The sequence below is a fragment of the Cyclopterus lumpus genome, chromosome 24, assembly GCF_009769545.1.
Source record: "Cyclopterus lumpus isolate fCycLum1 chromosome 24, fCycLum1.pri, whole genome shotgun sequence".
Lineage (NCBI taxonomy): Eukaryota > Metazoa > Chordata > Actinopteri > Perciformes > Cyclopteridae > Cyclopterus > Cyclopterus lumpus.
In genome coordinates this window covers 9968313-9994158 of record NC_046989.1, presented here as the reverse complement: position 1 = coordinate 9994158, position 25846 = coordinate 9968313, and the positions used below count along the sequence as shown (strand labels likewise).

Genomic DNA, 25846 nt, shown 5'->3' with positions numbered 1-25846 from the left:
CAGCGACAGCTTTTACATTCTTTATTATTAAAAGTTCTACCAACATAGTAAAATAAGTTATACATCTGGCCATCAAATTACACATTTGCTTTAAAGTCGACTAAACAAATAGCTTTGGGAAATTATGGAATTCCTGAAATGCTAGAAGCTAAACTCCCTCCTTTTTAAAAATAATTTCCACAGGAAATGACATTTAAAAAATTGCCCCATAATCATTGCTATATACTTTTTAAAAGATCAACAAAAATCCTCTGGCATAATTAATTATTGCACAATAAGCTTTTTAGAAAAGTGGAAACACTCTTTACGCATTGATTTCAGACACATAATTATTGATGCTTTAATTTAAGGACCTTCTTCGTTTTTTTATAAACATCTTTGCCATTTCTTATTTTATAAATGAAATATATGAAAATAATCATGGCCTTTGTTTAAACTTGATCTGGGGTGCTTATGTGATAGGTTCAGGGTAAATGTAAGTCCTCTGTCACAGCTGGTGGCATCTTTAAGGCTTGACCATTGCTGGCCTCGCTGAGTCCTGAGGGGCCTCCTGCTTCACATGCAGGTCCTGGGGTCTGGGGCCGGTGTGCGAGTTATGGAGGGTATCAGGTGGAGTGTGACCATATGCGTCACCATGTGCGGGATGGAGAGGGACGCCTGGAGGCAGGTTCATTGGTGGGCTGTTGTGGTCTCGTGGTCCCGGATAGCGTATGTCATGAGGGACAGGTGGACGTGGTCCCATAGGCCCCATAGGCCCACGGACACCTTAAAAGAACAATTTAAAAAAGGGAAATATTACTGATGACACAGCGAGAGACGAGCTGAAAACCATCCAGAGTACTGCTTCGGTATGTAGCATACAACTTAATGTTTGTGAAGGACGAGGCATTAATTACTTATCCTTAACTGTTTAAAAGTACAAATGTCTTAAGATATTAAGTACTACTTCTCCATCTCTTAAGTGGTTACTTCTCCAGTCTTGTTTAAATGACACCGCTTGCTGGTGTCTCTCCTCTGCGACCAAATTATCCGCCATCATTACGGTAATTAATTAATTATTCTGCGTTCAGCTTGACATAACCTTACATTTCATTTTCAATTAATGAAAGTGATGCGTTACTCGCGTCAAGCGTGTTTAGTGCGCGCGAGGTCATCTGCGATAGCGCTGTTTTTTCTTCTTCTTCACGCAAACATATATTAATTTTCATAATGAAACACAAAAATAACAACAAAAGGCAGAACGTACCATGTGGCAGAGACATCGGCCCAAAGTGATGAGGTGGAGGAGGACGGAAGTGTGGTGGTAGTGGACCCCGAGGATCAAAGACATGTGCAGGGGCTGGCCTTGGGTGGAATGAATGTCCGTTGGCAGGGCGAGGTCCAAACTCTCCTCCCATTGGTCCAGGCAATGGCATACCTGGATGTCCATTGGCTGGTAGTGGAGGCCCATGATGAGGAAGTACATTAGGAGGAAGAGGACCTGGTGGAAGGTGGTAGAGGCCAGGTCTTGGAGGTCTGTAAGGTCCAGGCGGTGGCAGGCGGCCAGGGTGGGGTCCAGGAGGGAGGAGCTGGTCATGGGGGCCAGGGGGAAATCCTTGGACCATATGGCCTGGTGAGTCCCTGATCGGAGACGCTAGGAAGGATCCAGGTCCCTGAAAGAGACAGGATAATGAAAAATGCGGTTACTATAATTTCAATTGTTCCTGGATTACAATTTTAGTCATGCAATTTTAGTCATGCAGTGAAAAGATTCACAAACCAAAAATGCATTTAGCCGGGCTCAAATCACATGGCCAGTAACCTCACACCATGATTATTTGGATGAAGAACCAAACCACTTTCACAAACACTCGACCCCTGACACACAGAGTATCAACTTTCAAGAACCCAAATATTTTCCAAGACACATTTTAGCTGAAGTTTAGACATGATGGAAAGGACCTCTGCTTCTCTCATTGCTGTGAGAACAGGGGAAACCACCCACTCAGCCCAAAAAGTTAAGTCAGCCACAGTGAAGCAAAATGCCTTGAATCTCTTCCCAGCTTTAGGGAAGAAGGTGGCGAGCTTGCATACGCCTTCACACTTGGACTGGCCAGTCTCTATACTCACTGGCTCTGGACTGTCTGAGGAGGCCTCAGCCTCTGTCTCTGCTTTTATCTGTGGATCTACTGCCTGTGTCTGTTTTAGAGCAAGGACATACACAACGGACATGTAGGTAGGAGCTCTAGCCCTGCAGATGAAATGAGGTAATGTGTAAAAATGATGTGCTTAGGAAAAAGACTTACAGATACGTCCAGGTTGGCTGGTGACGAGCTTCGGGGGCCCATCATGTCTGAAAGAGGAGAAACCGCACAGTACTGTAACAAGGCGAACAACTAAGGTGAACTCTTTAAAATACAGAGACGGCAGAGGACATACCCATCCCCGAGATGTGTTTGCTTTCAGGGTAACGACCATGTGGATCTGATGGAGGTCGTGGACCTGAGGGGAGAAGAACAGAAGATAAATTGACTACTGAAATTCTTCAGGACTCTTCCCTGGAAAAGTTGGAGTTGGAAGAAGCAAACAAAGATGAAACAAATATTAAAAAAGGACAAAGGTTGGCCATATTTCTAAATGATTCAACTAAAAGAAAAAAAACCAGAACAGTAAAAAGAGAGCTGAAAACAGAAACCCGGATGACACACAAGGAAAATAGAAGAACTCAAGAAGGAGAAAGATCTGAAAAGAAAATGAAGTCAGGTGTGCAAGAGAAGAAAGATTTTTAAAAAGGCAAACGGCTGTTGCGGAGGGATGATGTTCATATGTGGCGAGGGTGAAAGAAGGTGAATTACTCCACTGGGACTCACCATATGGGTCAATTCTTCGCCCCACTGGGGCAGAAGGAGGACGTCTGGGACCCTCTATCATTATTGGAGGGGATGGTGCACCCCCACTCACAGGAGAGGGCCCATATGAATCTCCTGTTATGATCAAACCATCCATTTACCAAAGGAAAAGAAACGGGTGACAATACCCTACAATATATGCCGAGACGAAGTCCTCATTCCAGGCTCTCAGGTCAGGCACATTGAAATGACAAATGTACGACCACATCAATTTTTCTTGTTCACATGCAGAATGTTATTAGAAAACAGCATCCTCTTCTGAATGCTGTGAAGGATGAGAACAGACCCAACGGGAAGAGAACAGCAGAAAAGGTTTGTGGCCTGTTTACCTTGGCGAGGGCCTGCAGGTTGTCCAGAGTTTGGTCTGAAGAGAGGAGCGCGGCGCTCATTAAGCTGGGACATCAGTACAGCCAGTCTGGGTAAAACAAACAAAACACTTAGGTTAGATGCAAATAAACTCCATGGGTAGGAAAACTAGTACTTCCATTATTGATTGGTGAAGTATTTCTTCAGAAAATTATGAAAAGATTCCCAGAGCTCACTTGATCACATCAAGTTGCACCGTTTTTTCCCAAATATTTAATTTTGAAGAGCTGGAATAAGTAAATTAAGTAAATTACTGATGATAAATCTAACAGTTTAAACAATTTTTTACTAATCCTGATAAACTTACTTTTCACGGAGCTTTGATGATTCAAGCTTCTCTTGATTCAGAGCTCGCTCTGCATTACGAGCATTTACCTGGAAACGTAATGGAGAATTAGTGTGGAACTAGAATCCAATGACTCAGCTTGTTCTCGATCTTAAATATCCATTTATAGCATGGCAAATATTCATAAATTGTGCCACTTTGTGCTGCATACCCAGTTTGAGTGAGTTTTGTTTTCCTGTTCTTTTATCTAAAAGAGAAAGAAAGAAGACATGATATTCAGTCACGGTTCAGTGAGAAGTCTCTCTCTACTTGCTCATTTAGAAACGAGTGTCTACCTGCTCTTTGTAGACCTCCTCCGTCTTCTTCATCTGGTCCTCCATTTCATTAATGCGTTGCCTTAAGACTTTAACTTGCTCCTCGGCCTCAACCGCTTTCCCTCCCACCTCAGACAGCTGACTCTCTTTGCTGCGTCTCTCCAGCTCTTCCTTCGTTAATCTCCTGCAAAGCCACAGAAAATCCTTCAAATAATGGCAACACGGGGTTCCTCCTCGTCTCTCAATTCCAAAGTCGTGTGCTTTTATTCATGAAATATTGTTTCACTGGATTATGTTCAAACAGTGAAGCTCATTCATAGTCATGGTGCAATGACAATAGATGTTCTAGTGTGTAACAGCAGCTATTAAATAAATGTGTTACAGCTTCACTTACTGTTGCAGAGCATTTTCCTTCTGCTGATACATTTCAACCATAATTTCGTTTTTCTGCTGGAGGACCTTGAACTGGTTTTCAACATGGCCCCTCTCGCTTTTTAGGGTTGCAATTGCATGCTCCAGCTCCTGGTGTTGCTCTGTAGCCAAATACAACGGTGCGTTGAGAGAGCGGCAGGAAGAAAGTCATATCCAAAGAAGACACGTTCATGCAATTCCGAAAACACTTCCAAAGAAACATGACCAACATACCTTCCAGTGACTTTCTCGTCTTTTCTTCATTCAGTAGTTTGGTCATGAAGCGATCACGCTCTTCCTCGACCACAGTGAGAGTGGTCTGGACCTGGAAACCAACAATGTGAATTACAACATTTCAAAGCAGGTTCAAACTTTGCGTCATCAGTATTAAATAGAAATAGTTTTTTTCGACAGCTTACCCGAGAAACATCCATCATCTGTTTGATCCTGCTCTTTATGGCAGTCTTCTTGTCTGAAAAAGACACTGAAAGACCATTAACCACTTAGTATGCTGATGAACACAACATCATAAAATCTACTGGATACTTTTGCAAGTGTATTACTGCTTTCATTAAATTAGTAACACAGTGGGACTAACCGGGAGCGACTTCACCATTGGCTAAAACTTTGGTGTCACCTTTCTGCAAATCACAAGCATCTAGGTCTGCCAGAAGTTCAGACAGCACCTGTCAGGAGACATGTTTGTTTGGGGTAAGTTAATAATTTGATGCAAGTTAAGGACATAGAAGTATAAATTGTGACAGCAGTATAGACAAGAAAAAAGAAAGATCCTGACCTCCACATTGTGATCTTTGAGCACCACCGAGTCCTCCAGCTCTTTCTTGGACTTTTGATAGACTTTAATCTGCTCGTTCAGCTCCATGTGTTTGTCCTCCCAGGTCTTAATGGTCACCTTAAGCTGTAAGAATTGCCATGTCAGGAAAGCATCTAAAATTATCCGGTTTTAACTAACCGATACAAAATTGCAGCGAACTCATAATCCTCTGCTCACTTTTCGAGCCATGGGTCAGAGGTCATCCTTACTCAAATGAAAACTTTTTTAGTTTTTACTTTACTACTACTGGCCTTTTAACACACCTCATCGATTATAAAAATCTAAGCAACATATTGTCTTACCGTTTTATTTTCTTCTTTTAGTGCCGAATAGTCTCTCTCAAGACATTTTTGATGAACTTTTCGGGCATCTTCGCGAATCTTGGCCTCGTCCAGCAGAGTAGCAGTCTGTAACAAATGCATGCAGTTGAAAAGAGAAGCTGAAATCACGAGCTTTGTTTGATCTTGCATTGTGCAAAAGATTACTACGCAAGGACTCGTACCTTAGAGAGAGTCTCCTGAATCTTTTTCCTGCTGAGCTGTAGCTTCTCGTTTGACTTCTCTAACTTCTCAATCTGTTAACGAAACCGCTAAGCATCATAAATCTGAGAGGACAGCTAAAGACATTGCAAGAAAGAAAAAATATTAAATTACCCTGGTGCCATTTTGCAGAGAGCTTGCCCTCTCGCCTTCGAGTAGCTTTGCACATTTGTTTTTTTCCTCAGCTATGTGTTCATTTCTTGTTTCTGCCTCCAAAACTTTACTCTGCAAATAAGTAATGAGAAAAACATTTTTAAAAAATAATAAAAAAGCCATTTTACTTGCGGTTCAAATGACACTGAAGATACTACTCGATAAAGTAAGAGTTAATACATAAATACAAAGTATCCAAAGTACTTACCTCCAGGTCTTGGATCCTTTTAATTGTACAACTAACGGTCGTCTTTGCCTGTTTTTGATTTTCTTTCAGTTGTTCAGTCTTCAAAAATAAAAATAAAACACAATTGAGAAAGATTCAGAAACAAAAAAACATATTTTTTCCAAATTATTTGATCACATTACTTGTAAGCTCACCTGTTTTTGGAGTTCAGACATTTTGGCGAGAGAGTCATTCTTCTCTTTTTTGAGCGCGAGAATTTGCTCTCCCAGCCTTTTGTCATCCACTGAGTCCACACAAATGCAAAAGAAAGTAAACAATCACATTTTACATTTCGTAATGTCATACAGTATTTTTTAAAAAGGAGTACAAACATACCGAGATATTCTCTCTTCTTTACCTAAAAAAATATAAAAAGGCAATAGGTAAAAATCAGTTTGAGGTCGGATCAACAGTTTGGAATAACTGTCACAGTATGATCATCATGTACATGCAGTGATAGAGCTTTGTCATATCAGGAACAGTGTATACATGATAAACAGTGATCCAGATAAGAATGTATTATGTCGATCTCAAACCATGGATAGATAAGCCGACATTTCAATGAAGTGTGCATCTGCAGAGTCAAAACCTAATGAAATCTAAGCTCATGCAATTACAATATTTGTTGTTGTCATCAGAACATAGGGCATCATTTGAGCAGAGATGAGCGCAGCAATGTTACAACACTTACTGCCAACACGGTCCTCCAGAAGAAGAGGGTGAAGGTCACTACTCCAATCAAAGCAGTGATGACCACAGCTTGCCAAGGACAACCAAACAACGTTTCCCCTGGCTTCCACTCTTCTGGCAGCAATGAAATCACCTGATGGCACACATACGCAACTAAATTAGTAAGGAATGACCAGGGACCCAATGAGGAATGATAAAATAAAGCTGGCTTAACATAACCTTTGTAGATAGGAGGTCAATGTCTCAAGGCATAATAAATAATGGGGGAGATACCCTTGTTACTATTTGAATAATATCACGATGAGACTAAAAATAGAGACAGAAGGCAAGTCAATATGGGCCAAAGCTCAGCGACACACTCCAGCAGTAGCTTAAGACTCAAAGCAACTACCACTATTTACATGTACCCCAAGACTGAGATACTGTATATTCATTAACCAAAATCTAATGAACAAAAGAAATGTGTGATCCGATACTCTATTCACACCAGAGAGGAAAGCTTGTCAAGATCTTAAGAGCATAAACACACAATAATAAAACTAAGCATTGTCCTAATGCCACAACCAAGAATTGTTGGACTAACAAGTAAGTATTAAACTGGGTAATATTGAGTGTTTTTAAAAAGGGTTGTTGTTACAGTGCTTCTTTCACCTGCTCCTTCCAAAATCACTGGGAATTTTACAAATACGAGCCCAGTGGTCTTTAACTTGCAGGTGTTGTTTGGTTGTTTGGCTGACGACTTTATGAATTGTATCAGTAGTCAAAACAGACAATAATTGTACTACTTCATTAAGGTTGAGCCATACTAAGAATAAATATGCCTATTGCTCCAAACACAGAGAAACCTTTGAACTGAGCATGTGGCAATTCAGAGAGGAACAAACACACACTCTCTATGAAACAGAGGGATTACAGATCCATTTACACACCACATTGCCTGGCAGGATTAAGGGGTTCTCTTCAACCAGTTTCCTTTCACTCACTTCCAATTACACCTTTTCAGTATAGCAATGCACAAAAGCAGGACTGCAACCCACACTATGGTTCACTCAAACTCTGAACTGCACAGACAAGATATGAGAAGACCCAGATGGACATTGAAGATATGCTGGGAAAATCTAAGAGGCAACATCAACTGCGTTAGGTTTGGGGAGTAAACTCATTAGAAACTTTAGTCAATGTGCACGAGCCACATGCTCATCAACACGTCAGCAGTCCAGGACAGCGTCACGGATACTCTTCACACATGGCTGCGCTCAAATGTCCACTTACATGGTGCAGCTCCTTTAGAACAAACAGGTAGACATGGTCCGGCTCCATTACAGGTCTGGGTGAAGTATCACTCTCCATGCTCGTCAAAAACGGAACTAGCACGAGCAACGTTATGCTAGTTTGACAGGTATTCGCTCGCTAGCACGTCAGGGATGACTGTCCTCGACGTAAACAGGATAGTTAGGTTCACGGTGACGAAGTCAGCCGTTAAAGCCCTCGGCGTGTGAAAAATAGTAGTTAAAGCACGTCGTTACAAAAAGTGACAACGTCAGCTGGTAGAGACGGGCGAGAGGAAGGACTTGGCAACAACAGTTGGCTAACCGCAATAACGTCGTGTCGCATTCACTGTCACAAATCAACCGTCAGGCTGCAAACGCTGGCTGAGTTTGAGGTTCAAATATGGGTTAAAACGCAAAGCAGAAAACGTAATTAAGAACCTGAATTAATTTGACAGCCCGGAGTACATTGTACCGCTGCCTTTTATGATGGATGTCTGCCCAATCAAGGCCCGGCGGTTGTGCTAGTGGGCAGCTAAGCTCCGGCTGTATTGAACTTCAGCATCCACCGCGACAGTCAACATGACAGGGGGAGGCCCGTGGGACGTTCAGGCACAATCGGACATTTGAGTACCAATATTCACCCTATAATCGCCGACAACTCGTGCTTAAATCGATCTGTGTGCTGTCTAAATGTGTGAATGCAGGAGGATGCAAGTAAAAATGCTTGAACGGCAATAGATATATCGTAGGCCAGTTAAACGTGACCTGTATTTGATCATTTATTTCGTTAATTTTTACCTGTATGAAAAATAATATTGGGATCATTAGAACAAATAAGAACATTTCTGAAAATTGTCATTATACCATTACATGTGTGAGAAGGCATACTGAGATTATCTGTCAGTTTAGTTTAGGGCCCCACAACTTTTTTCTTTATGAAAGGGATCTATTTTCCAATCTGCAATATTCTTGCAGACCTACCGACCACGTGTGTTCTGGACCTGACAGGGAGCACCAAGGCGAAAGGCAGAACAAACAGACTCTGCCAAGATCTTTAGTAATTATTGCAGAAGTACCTTTTTAAAAAAAAAAATCTAATTATATTTTGTATTCCCTAATTCCAGGTCCACAGCCTGTGGTTGGGAACCACTGGTTTAGGGGATGGTTGAAATCACAGAGTAAAGAGAGAGCCGGTGTTAAAAAGATAAATTCTGAACTAGTGAATGCTATAGCTACAATTCTTATACTTGCCTCAATAGTCCACTCCACAATTTTACTCTTGATCATCAAAAGGATGCAGCCCATGTAAACCATCCCAGTGGAAAATAATCCAATTTCTTCTTCGTGAATTTCAGAGACTGGTCCCATGGAGTCCAAAGAACCTGGTGGAACAAAACTCGCCTGTTAGTCAGGTTGTGTGTTATGGACAAAGTAAAAACACAAAAATCTTCCATTACAATTTGTCATTTAATGCATTAAAAATAGTCAAAGTATCACATGATTATCAAACAATTCATCCAAAACCAGGTGAATCAAGGAAAGAACAAACCAGACTTACTGAATCTATGACTCGGACTGATGAGTGAACTGATTTGCTGACATCAAGAATTACAATTGTGCTAAATTCTATTATAGTCCCAAGTCCAAAGTGCTAACATCTGTGTTTAATTATGCCACAAACAGTGAGGATTAAAAAAATATATAAATGTAAGGTAAGGGGCTTGGCAAAAAGAAGGAAACACATTTAGAATAGAAGTCAAGTGAGCAACTATTGTTTATAGGTTTAAGAAACTTAAATAAATAACATTGTATAGACATGAAATACCAACCTGAAGACGAGGGCTCAACCTCGACACCAAGGCCCATGTCTAAGGGATTTTCCAGGGTGGCTTGAGGGACCTCCTGCATCTCATCTGTTGCACTAAAGATAGGCTGATTATCTTTGTTCTTATTAAAGTGTCCGCCATCCTCCTCCACACTGACATCCGGCCCACTGTGTGCCTCGTCCAAAACCATCTGGTCTTCTTTAGACTCTGCTGGCCTTTCCTCATGTTTTGTTACTGTGAGGTTGTTTTTGCTCTCAGCTTCAGGGACACCGTCATCCTTATCTTCCTCAACGATGTGGGGCATGGATTCTTTTACTTGTAACTTGTGTTCATCTACAGCAAAAACACATGAACAATGAGAGATTAGTCATTTTCCAGGTCTGTCTTAAAGATTTCTGGATGGTCGTCCAGATAGGAGAAGTTATTTATTTTCTGGGAGGTGGAATTCTGGTTTCCGTCAACCATATCTGAGATAGGGACAGCAGGTTTGGCCTATGGCTTTGTCAAGAACAAGGTGTTTATTCAGTAGGAGGTGAGTGTGACTCTTTAATAGCAGAGAAAACATTTACATGTAAAGGTGAGCAGAGCTAAGGCTGGTGCAATCAACTGGAGTGAAACTATTTGAAATCTGTATTTGGGCTCTAGGCTACATCACATCTGTCAAACAAAATAAAAAAAAATGTTCATCTTGAGAATTACAGACAAAGGACAAAAGTGGTCGAGGATCAAAATAGCGAATAGAGAGTCCACTTATACAACATGGTGGACAAACGATGCATAATCATTATTTGAACTGATTTGGCCAAACAAGTACAACATTTTTCTATCACAAATGGTCACCAGTCACAGCCTGATGTCAAATGGGGGCTGCAATCCATTTTAACATGGATAAATCTGGGAGACTCGTCAGAATGGGGCCTAAAAGGACAATTCAGGGCTGCATATCTGCTGTGACACAGTATCAAATTCTGCATTCACTTTATCTGTGGATCATAAGCTTATGCAATATACCATACTTCTGTGTGAAAGGCCCAAATCAGAGGTAAAAACAGACTATGCAATAGTACAACCCCAGGCCTAAAACCATTATCTAAAAGTAATTTTAAAAATCTACCTTGGTCAATACTTGATGCTTTTTCTGTGGCCAAAGGCGTGCTGTCATTGGCTGTAGAATACTTCTGTCGGAGGCTGAATGCGAGCTCCTGCAAGTCATCCAGTATTTCAGTCTCCTTGTCCAAAATGCTTGTGTCTGCATGTTGGTCATAACTGCGTTTTGGGCTCCGGCTATCCAGCATCTTCTCGATCTCGTCCAGGATGGCGTTTTCAGAGTCCTCCAAGATGCGCTCGAGTGCGTTTTCAATGTCTTGCGTGGTACCCGTGTGTGAGGTAGCCTGCAACTCTATGTCCAGGTCAGAGAACATGGCCTCCACTTTGAATAGATTACTGAGACCCAGAAGCTTTTGGAGCTGCTGCATGTTCTCCTCTGTGAAATGGTCTCGAAGCAGAGTCAGTCTCATCACGCTGTCGCTGTATTCTGGCTCTGGAGTCGGCACAGTGGGCCGAGCCGTTTCAGGGGAGGGTTCAGGGTTGTTGGCAGATTGTGAGAAAGAAAGTGCATTTTCATCATCAAGTAATTCTTCTTTCTTTTCCTGTATCTCCTTCTCCTCTTCATCTGAAAGATGGTCCTTGTGAATCTCCGGTCCCTCCACAGATAATTCTGGTTGACTGTTATTACTCTCGAAATCGTTCATTAAGTGGTCGAGTATGTGATGAGGAAGGCTTTCATCGACTGTCTTTTCATCATCTTTTACATCGGATTCTGTCTCCTCAGTGATCGGCTCTTGCTGTGTTTCCGTTTCAGTACCAGCTAATTCTAGATTCGTCACCGCTTTGTTTTCGTCCAATTCATTGTCCAAATCCTCACTATGCTCCATTACAACGCTACTGTCATTATCATTATTAACCTCTGAATCTTTGTACATTTCTTCTTCTTCCTCTTCCTGCTCCTCCTCCTCACCCCCAACCTCCTCCACTTCCACTTCCACTTCCCCCTCCTCCTCCTCCTCCTCCTCACCCCCAACCTCCTCCACCTCCTCTTCCTCCCCAACCTCCTCCACTTCCCCCTCCTCCTCCTCTTCTTCGTCTTCTTGCTCAATGGGTTCTTCTGTTGTTTTAACATCAGAGTTTTGAGCCTCATGAATGGCAGAAGTATCAACTTGTGATACCGGATCCACTGATATTCGAGTTGCTTCTGTTTGATGGTGTATCGGCACACCAGTTGGTTTGAGAGTTTCCTCCGAAGCGTCCGCATGTCCGATCACTTCTGCATCACTCTCATCGTCGTCACCATCAAATACGTCTGGCTCCATGTTCTCAGGCTCTGTAGGTGAGTCTACCAATATTAGTTTTCTTTCTCCAGCCGTCGTTTCTTCCTTAAAACTCGGATTGGTTGTTGAAGCAGCCTCTTCCTCCTCATCATCATCTTCCTCTGAACTCAATTCTTGTGCTGTCCGCTCTCCCCCTGTGACAACTGAAAAAACAGCTTCTCCAATTGATGTCCACACGTTCTTCTCCTCCGCGGCCTCTGGTTTATCATCATGTGTAGTTGGAGGACTTTCATGCTCTTTCAGGGAATCTGATGCCGGAGTGTTCATGGTTTCTTTGGAAAAAGACAGCAATGGAGTTTCTGCTTTAACATCCACGTCTTCTTCGGGATGATTTTCCACATCTTCGCCTTCCTCGTCTTCATACGGGGTAACGTTCGTGGTGATTTCGTCTTCGGTGGTGACGGCGTCAAAAGTTGTTCCAAGGGTTGTTTTCAACTCAGGGATTTGCATTCCTTCAGAAATCGTGACTGGTTCGTTTTCCGAAGCAAAATCTTCTTCGGGCAGAGATTCTACGTGAGAGTTTGTGGTTTTTTCTTTGGTTTCACTATTTTCTGGCGCACTTTCAATATAGGACACGACTGCGTTCTTCTCAACTTGTGTGTGTTCTGCAGCTCTGTCAGGAGCACTGGGTGTAGCTGCGGTGTCGGACTGTTCTCCTTCTGGAGGAGGTGATTCAGCTGCCACGTCCAGTTCAGGTAAAGAGGCACTTTGATCATCTGGAACGTTATCAAGGTACTCAGAGTTATCGTGCTGCTCAGTCGGCTCTTCTGCTGATGGCTGTGTTTCTTCCTGCTCCCCCTCTGCCACTTGAATTTGGTCAGATGTTACATTGTTTTCATCATCATTCTCCTCCAGTGAAGAGCCTAGCAGTAAATCTATGTCGTAGTTATCAAACTTATCAAATCCAGTGTCAAAACAGACAAAATCTGTTTCCTGAAAAGAAGTTTAAAAAAAGACAATTTTGAGAAAAAAAACGTTGCAATATTTGTACATGTCTGATTTATTCACATATTATCATACCTCTGCCGGAACTTCAACTTCTTTGTCAGTATAAAGGTGGTTAACTGCAAGAAGTTCGTTTGGGAAATAGCCAAAGTGACTTCCAACCTATTGAAAAATAAAAGAAGTAATAAAGAAGAGAACATGTTGAGGATTATAACAACATTGCATAAGCTAGATGTTATTCATCTCTGACTAAATATATTAACCAGAGTATACGTACACTTCCGGCCCATATGTCGGTCCTTCTGCCTGACAGTTTGTAGTATACATAGATAGTTTCTGATGTTTTGACCTTCAGGAACCGACAGTCTGGTCCCGAAAAATCTTTGATAGCTTTTCCCCGACACAGAAGCACTGTGAAAAAGAAATAGGAAGAATGAGAATCGTTTCAAAAAGATAAGCTCTACCAATATGTTATTATTCACATAGTGCTCGTTCTAAACTTCTAAATGCTGGCAGACTATACCCCCCGAAAAAATCCTCGGATCGGATTAAATGAGTGACCGATTTTATTTCAGAAATGTTCTTTGTTGATTATAACTCGCCTCAGGACAAACAGTTTTTTTACCGCAGTTAAAATGTTATTAATAAAAATGTTTAACACCAACAAATATGGATCTAGCAGAAGATTTTGTTAAGAAAAAGATTGTGAATTTTGGAAATGATTACATCTATATTTTTTTCAACAAAGCATTCTAATGTCAATTTAGAATTTCAATGTCAATGTGTTGAATGAAGCTTCAAAGCTTTAGGCCATATCCAATATGCAACCAGACAAAAACCTTATTCTTTTCTTTTTTGGATCTACTCATAATACCATAGGTCGACTAATGATTACTTTCATTTTTAATTAATCTGTTTGGTATTTTCTTGACAAGCCTTTGGTTCATGTCAGAAAATAGCACCAAAAAAAGTCGAAGTAGACAATGTCTTGTTTTGTCCATCCAACAGTACAGTACAACACCCAAAGATATATGGTTGTATGTGATTATAGATCAACAAAATCAGTACATATTCACAATTGGAAATCAGGAACCAACTGATTGTTACTTAACAGACTGTTTTTCGAATCATTTCTGGTCTATCCACTAATGGTTTCAGCTCGACAATATTATCCATTTAAAAACAAAACGACTGAAACGTTTGATTAAACAAAAAATGAGATGGCAAAAAGTGAAGCATTATCTGTATCGTGTTCGTGACAATGCAGTGTATTATTCATACCAAAATATATGACTTTCAGTCCCGTCTTAAGTCTTTTTGATTCAAAACACTTAATTAATCTCCTTGAGGCTTTCTTTGTTTGATGTCTTTAATCTGTAGTGTTTTATGACTCCAAACAATCTTCTCCTCGCGATAAGTGTTCAATATAACCATTACTTATAAAAGGGTTGCGGTCTACAATTAGGTGATTTGTTTCCTCCAGGTGAACGTGAACAACAACAACAACAGCAGCAGCTGTAAAGGCGCCCTCTGGACATACAGCCCCACAGATATGACCAGTAACCTTCATTTCAACTGACCGGCTAAAGAGTGACGTTAGAGAGGAGTAGCATTAGCTTCAATGGGAGAAGGAACGACCAGAGCCAGTGTGTCTTAACAATACGAGGGCACGCCAGCGGCCCTTTTTGTCAGCTCATGTTTACTCGTGTTTACTGTCGTGTGTCCAACGTTAGCAACGTTTCCAACGTGAGCGCAGTCTCTTCCAGAAGCCGGTGGCCCGATAGCTGCTAACATTAGCCCCCAGTACCCGGGCAGCAGGGCAGGCCGGAGCTACCAGGCAACCGGCCAACTCTCCCGGGCGACGTCTGAACGAATGACACCCCCCCCTTCTCCCAAAAGCTAAAAAAGCGGGTTTTAACACGAGCGTGCCCTGATTTCAAAGAGCACCACTCGGCCACGGAACCGCCGGCAGGTCATCCAGGTCGCACATATCGATGGCAACAGGTCTGAAGATAAGGCGCAGTTTATGGCTAGCTGTGGCATCTGATGCGGGAAGACGGCATCCCTCGATGAGCTTAGTAGCTACAACAAGACAGCGGACTTACTGCTGCACTCCTCATCGGCGCATCTTTTAAAGTCGGAGAACCTTTTTTCCAAGGCTGCAGTGGAGATAAAATTAAATAAAAGTAATAAAAAGCCCTGTCGGTAGAAATGTTTTGCTGCCATGCTGGCAGTTGTGTTGACTGGCTCGCCTCTGCCGCTGGAGCATGAGCACTGAGAGCTGAAGGAGCCGACACGTCAGCAGATCAGATCCGGCTGGGTGGAGGCTCGGATAGGTTTACACAGGATATAAATGTCGGGATGTGGCTGCTCCATGTGACTGGGAGAAACGAGAAACTGCACAAGGAATCAGCCCCACCATTCAGGGCGCAGCTTCTTCTGGAGTCATCCGATACATCTGCAACATGCAACAACAGATTTAAGAGATTAAGAAACCAGGAATATTTACTCAGAGGAAAGGTGCACTGTAATGCCATTGAATCTCCACAGAGCCCTTTGTAAATACATTTAATTGAGATAACAGAGGGGAAGAGGCAGTTTGTTGAGGGAGGAAAATGGGTTTGTTGCCACCAGATAATCATTACAAAACTGTAACCAAATATTGAAGGAAAATCAATATGTGATGTCAATCCAAAAGTTAAAGAATACATATTGCCAACATTTCTGTTTCAAAACAATAGATCCTATTTGCAAATTTTGAGTTTTGAAAATAACAATAAAAGATAATGGGCATGTCATTAACAGCCACCATTAACAGAACCTTTGATCCATTCAACATGACGATCTATTTCATGTTTGCTCACACCACTTAGGATAGATAGATAGATAGATAGATAGATAGATAGATAGATAGATAGATAGATAGCATACTGTAATGCTAATGGTAATTTACACATAAAAATCACAACAAAAAGCACGACACTCAGAGATACATAAGAAATAACATTGTCAAAACATAATTAACTATATAAATAACTAAATCATGGCCATTATAAATATCAAGGTGGAACAAAACTTTCGAACAAAACGCGTGAAGCCACGTTTGTGAAACACGAATCGTTTCTGTCACATTACTTCAGCTCAGGTTGGCAGAATAAAAAAACTAAAATAAGCTCTGGCCCGCCTTTTCCGGTTAGCCAGCCAATCAGCGTGTAGCTTTTCTGCCTACTTCCTTAACCACAGCGCGAAGAGCACAGTGGCGAATAGTTAACAACGTGTAGAAGTCACACGTTCACACGTCGTAATCGACAGTAGAAGACACCGCATAATATAGATAACAGCAGAAATTCAAAGTCTGATTGCTGAACGATATATTTCATTAGTTAGATTATATGTTAGCTTAGCTGAATGGCTTAGCTGAATGTCTTAGCTGTGAATTTAGCATCAGCACGTTGTCTTCCTTCAGAAACAACCGAGTCACTGCTCGGCAGGTAGGAACTCATATAACTGTTTTACAAGAGAACAAGAGTACATTTTGTCACTTAAGAAGTGTCGCATGGATAAAGTCATTACACAGTAATAGTTTTAACTAGCTCTATAGGTGGTGACGTTTATTCAAAACTATTGTGAGAAAGCTAATTCAAGCTAGTGAGTTAGCCTCAAATTACAGTAGTACTATTATTCTCTTCCACAGTAACACCTCGCATGTAACTACAATAAAGTGAGCTGAAGTCTAAAAGAGCACACAACAATACTATCACTGGTGTGTGTCCATCTGTAATATATCTGTCTAAACATTACACCTTAATTACAAAAGCAGTTGGTTCCAGAGCTGAAATGATTAACGTTAGTTGATTGACAATAAATATATTTCTATAATCATATAATTGTTTAAGTCGTCAAGTAAAACTGGTGATGCATGTTCTTGCCTCACCAATCTAAGAAATTGCTGCTTTTACTTGTCTAACATTATAGTAAATTGTAAATATTTGGGCTTTAGATACATTTTTCTACAAGGACAAGCTAATTAGTTAAATAATAGTTAAACAAATTGTTCAGACATGGCTTATGACAATTGGCAAGTCTTCATGTCTTGGTTGAACATAACTATTATTTTCTCCCTGTAGGTGGACGTCACACTGAGCATCAGAGCGAGTGATAAAGGGCTGCTGTCTCACCCGAGTCAGTGCTGTGATCATCATGGAGGACTTGCAAAGAGAGCTCGGGCCCCTTGAAGACTTAGAGGATGACAACAATTCCTCAGACGACAACTCTTCAAAAACATCAAATCTCCCTGTGGTTGATCCAATGTGTGCAGGTGAGTTGTTCTGTTTCCAATATAGAATTGAATAGAGCTAATCGGACAATTGCAGACATGTTGTCATCAGTAAATATGTTGGCTGATTAATAACAAAAGATCTATTCAAAAGATATGTTGGAAGTAATTCAGAAACAATGTTGCACACTGAGAAGTTTATTTTTCAGCTGAAAAATCTTCCAATCGGTATAAGTTACTACAATTCAATCAGAATTTTAGTCAAATAAATTATAGGATTGAAAAAAGAAGACTATTGGATAATATATTATTATCAGCTTTTTTACACTCTTGAATATCAATATTGGAATCAGCCTTAAAGCTAAGTGTTTTGTTTAGGGAAAATGCGTTCGTCATGAAATAATACTTTTATTTCCCCTGAAGAGACGTCGAGGGAAACTGGGTTTCACCGGAGTACCAGAGCCTGTATGGAGATGATCAGAGAAGCCCTGCTGCATCATAGATGGCAAGAGGCAGCAGAATATATGGCATGTTACCCACAAATGTTAGAGAACCCAACCAATGGCACAAGTCAGCAGTATAAGGAGGTATGTTTTGTTTTTGTCTGAGTTAGTATGATTTTGTGTCAGCACAATTGCTACACATGACTGTTCATGCTGTGCTAGGGCACAGCATGAACAGACAGTACTTTGACTCTTTTCACACATTTCCACAAAAGCCCTGCTTCTAAAAATGCAACTTAATTCTCTTTCACAGTCATAGAGAAAAAAAGAAATTGGCAAAGATTACAAATATTTCAACAGTACATTCATAAATAGTTTATATCATTAGTTATGTAAACAATTTGATGAAACACTATGCAGGTTTCCACGTCCTTGATATTTGCTCTCTTTTTGTAATTTCAACACCAGCTCATTTGGAGATTCAGCGCTGAGATCCTTCACCATCACCCCAAGTCAAAGATGGAGGACTACAACAACATCTATGAACGGATGAAACACTCAGGAGTTAAACATTTCCTGATGGTATGTTGGCGAGTAGACCTGACTGCACACACTTTTTTTGTTTACATTAGTGAAAGACATCTGAGACCTTTTCCTTTGCGTCTCCAGATCTCTCTGGAACATTCATTCCACCTGCTGCATCATGGTCACATCGAGGATGCAAAGCATCAGCTGTCTGTCGCTGAAAGTTGGAGGTACGGGAAGGAGTCAGCAGCTCAGTATCAGAGGATTAAACTGATCCACGCCTACAGGAGTTTACTGGATTATCTGATCTGGTGTGACAAGAAGTTTACCTACTCCAACAACACTGGTAAGGGGACACACAGCTTCATGCAGAAAGCATCTATTATTTACTTTCGTCAGTTTCGCAGGCACACGCAAGCTCTTGTGTGATGTCACACTGCCACCTACAGGTCAGACCTTGTAACTACTCTGGTAAAGAGTTGAATCTATTTGAGTGTGCTATCTAGACACTAAATTCTCTCTGGTGTAATTCGATGTTTGAAATGGTTTGTGTTATGTGATCCTACTGTTTCAGAGTATCTCGACTGTGGTGAAAACCAAGACATGCAAAACTACTTCAGACAGGCCTCTGTGAATCTAAAGGAGATTTTGAAACAACCTGGCGTCTGGGATCCCTTCATACTGGGTTACGTTGAGGTAAGAACTCAGTCCCAACTGCCTGATTTAATCAAAGAAACATATATGCTTAATATCATAACATTAAACAGAATAATATGACATTTTTTTTATCATCAATAAATTATTTTGGTAATCTTTCAGCAAATATTTAAAGAGATTCACTTCCCTAGACTAGACCTACCATGCACTTTAATGTCATCAGTCTGTTCCTTGCACTTGATTTTAGAACCAAACTTCTTGTCTTTCATGTTTTCAAATGTTCCTGTCAGGTTTGCTAAATGTCCCCACTTTTTGTAATATGGTTGTTTCTATTTGGCAGATGCTGGAGTTCTATGAGGATCATGAGGAAGCTTTAAAAGTCCTGACTGATTACGCATATGACACAAATTTTCCACCCAATCCCAACGCTCATGTCTATCTGTACCAGTACTTAAAGCGGCGAAATGCTTCAGAAAGAAAACTGATGAAAGTATTGAAGGTATAACCGTGTAGAAAAGCATTGCATTCATACTGATATACTGATAAACTGCATTCAAATTACAATTAAAATGTTGTTAAACTAGAAGTTGTGCCTTACAGTTATACGATGTGCAGTTTAGCCCACATTAATACTCTGTGTCTAATGTCACTGTGTGTAACTTGACTTCCTGATGCCGTAGAGTCTCCGTTTGTTAGTCCCAAGCCATGAGCTGATGCCGCAGTACAGCACTCTGCTGCTCCAGTCAGGTAAAAACAGATATTTTCTTAAATTAAACTAAAAGTCTGACCAGATAATTAATTATACACACAATTAAAATGAATCGCTTAAATTTGAGTTATTTTTGACAGTGATGTAACTGGAAACATCAAGAGAGGCATATTGTTCTGATATGATACTATTTGCTATTATTATTATTAAAGATATGTCCTATTATGTCATAGTCTCGTCTTCTTATATCATTTGCTTTGTTCCATAATCTCCATTATTGATGTGTTTTTGTTTTTCAGAGAAAAACCCTAACATCCAGAAAGCTTTAGGAGTCGTTCTGGACTTGCTGGACTTCGCCTGCTGGAGGAGCAACCTGGATGTGTGGAAGCTTTTAAAGGCCATTATTCAAAAACTACAGTTACAGTTACGTATACAAGTTTGGACAATTAGAAGCTCTAATTTTGATAGACTGTAGTTTATAATAAGTCACTTATTGTTGCTGATCCCAATCGTACTGTGTATCTAAACAGAGAAGACTGGAGGGACTCCGTTGCTGAAAAAATGTCTGCAAGAAAAGACTGGTGGCCTGCGCTTCACTTCACAAGATTCCATGCCAGCAAAGACTCCCAGGAGAATCCAGAGCTCATGGGAGTGAAGGCACCCCTGACAAAAGTCCTTTGCCCGGGTAAGAAGTTGTGTGTGTGTGTGTGTGTGTGTGTGGGTGGTGCAAAAGAAAAATCCCTTCTGGAAGTATTGTTTACTGTAACTGTTATCTGAGAATTTCAGACACATTTCCCCAGAATTGCTAGTTTTACGCTAACAGTGAAGTTTGTTTTTCAAGTTTACCACCATGGCAAATTTTACAAGGTGCAAAATAAGCATTACAAATTAATTATTTGTCAGCCCTAGCTTCTCGCAGGGAACTCAACGCTGCATTTTGAGATGTCACAGTTTAAAGGGATAGTTAAGATTTTTAGTAGAAGTCGATGTAGTATGGTCCTTATGAAATAAATAATACGGTACTTATCCATTGTCATTGTGTTACTACAGTAGATGGCAGTAGGCAGCAAAGTGATGCAAAGCAATCAAAAACCAAACTCCCCCTTTCTAAAATGACAGTCACACCATAACCGCTTATGTTGCCTCCCACGTTTCCCAGTCACTTTCACACAGGGAGGCATACAGCTTCACTGTGTGGATTAAACACTGGTATTGGATCAGTTTTCAGTATCGACCGACACCCACAGCCCAGTATCGGGACTGATAAAGGCAGATTGGTGCATTTCTACCGGGAACAATTTTAACGATGACACATGGTTAATTATCTCTGAAGAAGTTGGTTTTTAATGAGTTTCTCCTAAATAGAAAACTATAATGCTTTGTTAAAATATTGATTTGTTAATGAGGTAGTTGGATACATAACGATGTCAATAGTGAAAACAGTAGAATTCTATGTTGAATTTGTACTGTAGATCTTTATGTATCAATGTCTTTCTTCTTACAGACCTAATACTCAAATACACAGCCTGGCAGGTAACCAGTGGAGAGGGAACGTGAGCGAAGAACTCAAAGAGGAAATCAACATCTGCCTTTAATACTCAACCAAGAACGGAGCGGAGATGCTCTCAGAATGGAGAAACAACAGAAAGACCCAGCGAAGGCTTCCAAATGAAGAGCAAAAGCCTTTGTTTTTTTGACATGTTGTTTGTCTTGGCAAGACTTCTTTTGAGTAATACAATATTGTTTAGCTTCACTGTCATACATGATACAAAATGAACCTCCATAATTTCTTAAGTTCTTTTTTTTAAGCCTTGTTCCATTATGTTGGTTAATGGTGCCTTGAGTTTTTTTTCATTATCAAGCCCCATACATTGTCCACTATGTGGAGCTCTTGTTCAGTATTTCTTTTTGCATCTGAAGGGTATGACCACTTAATTTTGGTAGTGTGGCTCTGAATGTCAGTGTTCATGTTTGTTTGATGGTGCTTTCTGTAAACAATTTAATGGAAGCAGAGCATCATGCTGACCTTTTAACCGCTTTAAGGTCACAACACACTCAGCCTGAGGGATATTCAGACAGAATAATCAACACAGAGCTTTCAGCAGCATAATGTGCATAAGTTTAAGTGGGACAGACTAAAGACAGGTGGTTGCTACTAATAGCGTCAGTATGAGTCCTTTTCCCTTGAATGTGAGACGGGCCTTCCGCAAGACATCATACTCGTCTTGTGGTCCGCTTGTACTTTACACACAGTGTGTGCAGCACTGTCAATATTGATTTTCACAAAGAGGCTTGAATATTTTGATCTCAGAAATATTGTGTACGTTTCTAATGACGATGTCCTTGCCTTCAAACGCTGTGCTTACTTTCCTTTAAAGACCCAAGCATGAAATAAAGTCTTCCATCCAGCAGCAGGCCAATTTAATAAGTGAAAGTGTGTTTGTAATGATTCTGTTTCGGCTTGCCACAATGCTGGCCATGCAGCAACTCAGTGAGCCGTACTGTGTGTGTGTGTGTGTGTGTGTCTGTGTGTGTGTGTTGCTTTGCAGTCATTACATAAACCAAAGCCCAAAGCACTTGCCCAACCACAGGAGCAGCTGCAGAAGGGATCTGGGAATACATAACACATGTCGTTTGAAAATTCAAAACTCTGGGAGCAGTGAAGAGGATGGAGTTAGGAGCTGGTTTGTTGGATTGTGTCCTTGTTGTGACCTTTTTACAGCATACATTTTCTGGGGCTTTTCATTTTTTAATCACCAACACAGATGCTCACAGTTGATGCAGTCGCTTCCCTGTTCTCTGTTGTGGAGTGGCTCTGTTGGGGGTTTGGTGTCTTCCTCAAGGGCGCCTTGACATTGAAGTGCTCATTTCTTTGTCCTGTGGTTAAAAGTGGAGACTCCTGTTTTCGGTCCTATTGTACTCCCAACCATTCAAGGGTCCCTATTTATTGTAGTTTGCAGCTTCTCACCTCTTCCATCACTCAAGGAATATTAATATTAAGATTCTTGTTTTTTTCACCAAATATGTCAAGAAGGACTTGGTTTGTTTAGCTTTTAATTTCTCCCCGGAAACTGGAGAACATTCTGACCTTGGAGGTAGATGTAATCACCCAATTTGGGATCTCAGAGAGTCACAGGCAACAAAAGGTGTCCCTATTGCAGCCATCAGCTTATTGCTCCATCTCAAGGCATCAGCAGGAGTCTGGGGCAGGGTGACCTGTCTGATAAGTCTGATAACAAATATATTTAGAATTTAGTTTGTTGGAAAAATTAAAATGCGTTTTTAATTCAGACAGATACGGCACCTGACAACTCACAGCGCTTCATTTATTATTGATGTAACCTTTCTTCATCCTGTTCACTTGAACACACTTGTATTCACTTTACCGGTCTGGGAGAATAATGGGAGGTGGAGGGAGTGTTACACATTTACAAGCTGCTGAGTACATCCACTGGTGCTACTGGCCACGAAGCAGCTCCCCTGGTTCTCCCCACTTGGTCAGTTGAAGAGGAAAGATGATGATGATTTATGTTTATCTTGGAATGCACCCCAAAGGTTAAGGGGCATACTGTAAAATCTATCAGGTATAAAAAAAAAATATCCTTTCTCTTATTTGATTACTTTAACAGGCCCTTTATACCTCCTCTCGCTCCGGGAGTCTCTTAGGCCTCACACCACTGTAAACTCACGGGCACAATAATTGTAGTGTAATTAATCATCGGCAGAGGTTGCAGACTGAATCTATTCGCTAAAGAGAAAGAAAAAAAACATAGTGTAAAGTGAGATGTTTTAATTTAATGCCTGGCGTAGAGAGGCCCTGCATTTTGCTTTGTTGTGTTGAGGCTAACATTAATTGAGTTTTCCCTTCTCTATACAGCCTCACTCCCTCTTCTAGTGTGTGTGCACACACACACACACACACACTCTGCAGTTGGTGACTCAGGGTCTCGCTTGGTTGGTCTGCTGGGCTCTGAGGATTTGTAACCTAAAATCCAGACGTGCACAGTGACAGTGTAACATCTCGGTAACTCTGCAAGACATTTGATGTCTGGTATGGTTTGAGCGTGGAGGGAAAAGAGGTAGAAAGCGTAATAATTCAAACATGCAATTTGGACTTAACATGCTAATGTGTTTGCCAGTGCTGCATGCCACAAGCAGGAAGGAGATACAACAGGAGAACATGAAGTTCAAATGATCTTCTAAAATGCAACTGCAGATCAAACTATAAGAATAAAACTCGTGAATGTCAGCTTTAAATCTTATCATGATTACATTTGCTTTGGTGCAAAATAGCCAGTGTGTAATTGGTGTATTCCAAGCCTATAATGGCCCTTTTGAACAGCTTGATAACAAAGGCCTTTCATCACACTCATCACACTGGGAGATGCTATGGCAAAACATATTGTAAGGGAGTCAGTCAAGTCTTGGGGAACTTCATGGAGAGGTAAAAAGAAGAAGAAAAAAAGTCCCAAAATATCCTCTCCATTCTGTCTGTAAAGTTGCAAGTGACAACTGCAATACCTCTTTGTTCTTGGAGTGCAGCTGCAAAAATAGCTTTCAATAATGTATTAGGAGAATAAAGACTGTGAGCTGATTTCTGGGGAGACGGCGCTCAGCTCTGTGTATGTGCCGAGACCAGGAGCTTTTGCTGCTGTGCACCACTGTGCACCCACTGTGCACCCACTGTGCACCCGCTGTGAGGAGAGATCAGGCTGGTGATCTCAAACTGATCCCCATGACTCCTAAAATGTCTCTATTTAATCCAGGGAGGAATGGAATAAACAGCTCTTCCTCTACATATATTTATGTAGAGGAATCTGATCTCATATTGCCACTTTTGGACTGGACAAGCACAGATAATTACATGGGACCTGAAATGTTGCACATGCCCCCCCCCCCCCCCCCCCCCCCCAACAGATCTGAGGACAAGCAGTGCAGAACAGCAATGTAATGACTCCGAAAAGCAAAATGCCTTGACCAACCGAGCATTCACCTAAGGCTATGGAGGTTTAATTTCTTGCGTGCCTGAGTGTGATAAGTGGCAATTTGAATGCTGTGACTTTCCTTCAAGCTCGGTGGAGACCAGCCAACTGGAGCACAAGTGAAGAAAAAAACCCTGAATGATCTGAAATCTGAAGAAAGAAGCAAGACAGAAATTCCAGGCAGGCATCAATTATTAAGAAAGGCAAGGCAGCTGTGACACAATCTACAGATGATACCCTTTTGTTGTTGTTGGTTTGCTCGACAATATTTGGGGTGTTTTGAATCAGAATGAAATCTTGCATCCAGAAGGGAATATTTTAACAAAGGGAAGCAGCATTTCTGCTTGAGTTGAATATTTGTGGTTAGCTTTTGCTCAAGTCATCAAACTGTTTAAAATCCCATATTAAAGCTGCTCTAATCTTGTTTTTTTATTTAGTCAAATGACTACGGGTAATGTGGAAGGCGTCACTCGATAGTGTTGAACCAACATGGTCTCACTCCCAACTCGTCAAATGCATTGGTTGCTTCCCCTCGGCGTCTGATACGTCAGAGCGACTGGCGTCGTATTAAGAGTAAGGCAGTGGGAGAGGTCACACAAACAACAAACAACGGACATTGTTGTTGTTGTCCCGTGCGAAATGAAAAGTAATCGTTGACATTTTGTCACGTCCATCATTAGTCACGTGAGTCCTCGTATCGTGAGTCTCATGACTTTAGTGAGTTGCTAGTCACATGACTCATCTGTCACGCCCTGGTCACATGAGTCGTTAGTGTCGCTAGTCACATTAATCAGTCAAGTTAAATTCAACAACGCTCTCTTCCTAAACTCAACTCTGTTTTTGTCGCCCAAACCGTACTTCCGGTGAAGACGGATATTCATTTTTAAAAGACATTGTGCATGTAACGAGTGGAAACGAGTCGGTATTTGACGAGATAGGAATGAGCATGTGTTGAATGTGTGAATATTATCACATGACTTTCGGAGTTCTTTTAAGCAACTGGCAGCATTGTTTTGGTTTTCTAAATGTTTTAGTTCACTCACATTAACTAAATTTTTGGTAGCAGCATAGCTGTTTTTATACGGAAAAATTCTGATAAACCCTGCTGTAGAACATC

At 41.0% G+C, this 25846-nt stretch overlaps 2 protein-coding genes across 4 annotated transcripts; one reads left to right on the top strand and one right to left on the bottom strand.

The window, feature by feature from the left end:
• Positions 1 to 5: 5 nt before the first annotated feature.
• On the bottom strand, positions 6 to 15456 carry mia3 (MIA SH3 domain ER export factor 3). Of its 2 annotated transcripts, XM_034526982.1 has the most exons (28): positions 15243 to 15456; positions 13415 to 13548; positions 13213 to 13299; positions 10920 to 13125; positions 9809 to 10138; positions 9231 to 9361; positions 6710 to 6841; positions 6355 to 6376; positions 6174 to 6262; positions 6001 to 6078; positions 5754 to 5864; positions 5603 to 5674; positions 5403 to 5507; positions 5062 to 5184; positions 4864 to 4951; positions 4685 to 4749; positions 4500 to 4590; positions 4249 to 4387; positions 3876 to 4038; positions 3752 to 3787; positions 3562 to 3629; positions 3218 to 3303; positions 2850 to 2963; positions 2419 to 2481; positions 2286 to 2332; positions 2110 to 2178; positions 1247 to 1652; positions 6 to 765 (listed from the first exon to the last, which is right to left on the bottom strand). In XM_034526982.1, the coding sequence occupies exons 1-28, from the start codon at positions 15361 to 15363 to the stop codon at positions 506 to 508; spliced, it is 5436 nt and encodes a 1811-aa protein (XP_034382873.1). In that variant the 5' UTR covers positions 15364 to 15456; the 3' UTR covers positions 6 to 505. The 2 variants fall into 2 exon arrangements, with proteins under 2 accessions (XP_034382873.1, XP_034382874.1); XM_034526983.1 differs by lacking the exon at positions 2110 to 2178 and having other exon boundaries at positions 7 to 765; positions 15243 to 15454.
• Positions 7902 to 22155, top strand: taf1a (TATA box binding protein (TBP)-associated factor, RNA polymerase I, A). Of its 2 annotated transcripts, none has more exons than XM_034526985.1 (11): positions 7902 to 8007; positions 17265 to 17455; positions 17837 to 18000; positions 18325 to 18438; positions 18526 to 18727; positions 18956 to 19077; positions 19379 to 19537; positions 19719 to 19785; positions 20047 to 20170; positions 20278 to 20432; positions 21252 to 22155. In XM_034526985.1, the coding sequence occupies exons 2-11, from the start codon at positions 17338 to 17340 to the stop codon at positions 21302 to 21304; spliced, it is 1278 nt and encodes a 425-aa protein (XP_034382876.1). In that variant the 5' UTR covers positions 7902 to 8007; positions 17265 to 17337; the 3' UTR covers positions 21305 to 22155. The 2 variants fall into 2 exon arrangements, with proteins under 2 accessions (XP_034382876.1, XP_034382875.1); XM_034526984.1 differs by lacking the exon at positions 7902 to 8007 and adding an exon at positions 16377 to 16628.
• Positions 22156 to 25846: the final 3691 nt, after the last annotated feature.

Bases quoted from the DNA above. Each gene is read 5' to 3' on its own strand.
- mia3 (XM_034526982.1), bottom strand. From the start codon at position 15,363: ATGGCAGCAAAACATTTCTACCGACAGGGCTTTTTATTACTTTTATTT. The intron at 13,549-15,242 runs GTAAGTCCGCTG...TCTTTTTCACAG, and splicing joins CGCCGATGAGGAGTGCAGCA to TGCTTCTGTGTCGGGGAAAA. The intron at 6,377-6,709 runs GTAAGTGTTGTA...ATATTTTTTTAG, and splicing joins TCTGGAGGACCGTGTTGGCA to GTAAAGAAGAGAGAATATCT.
- taf1a (XM_034526985.1), top strand. From the start codon at position 17,338: ATGGAGGACTTGCAAAGAGAGCTCGGGCCCCTTGAAGACTTAGAGGAT. The intron at 17,456-17,836 runs GTGAGTTGTTCT...TTTCCCCTGAAG, and splicing joins GGTTGATCCAATGTGTGCAG to AGACGTCGAGGGAAACTGGG. The intron at 19,538-19,718 runs GTATAACCGTGT...CTGATGCCGTAG, and splicing joins AACTGATGAAAGTATTGAAG to AGTCTCCGTTTGTTAGTCCC.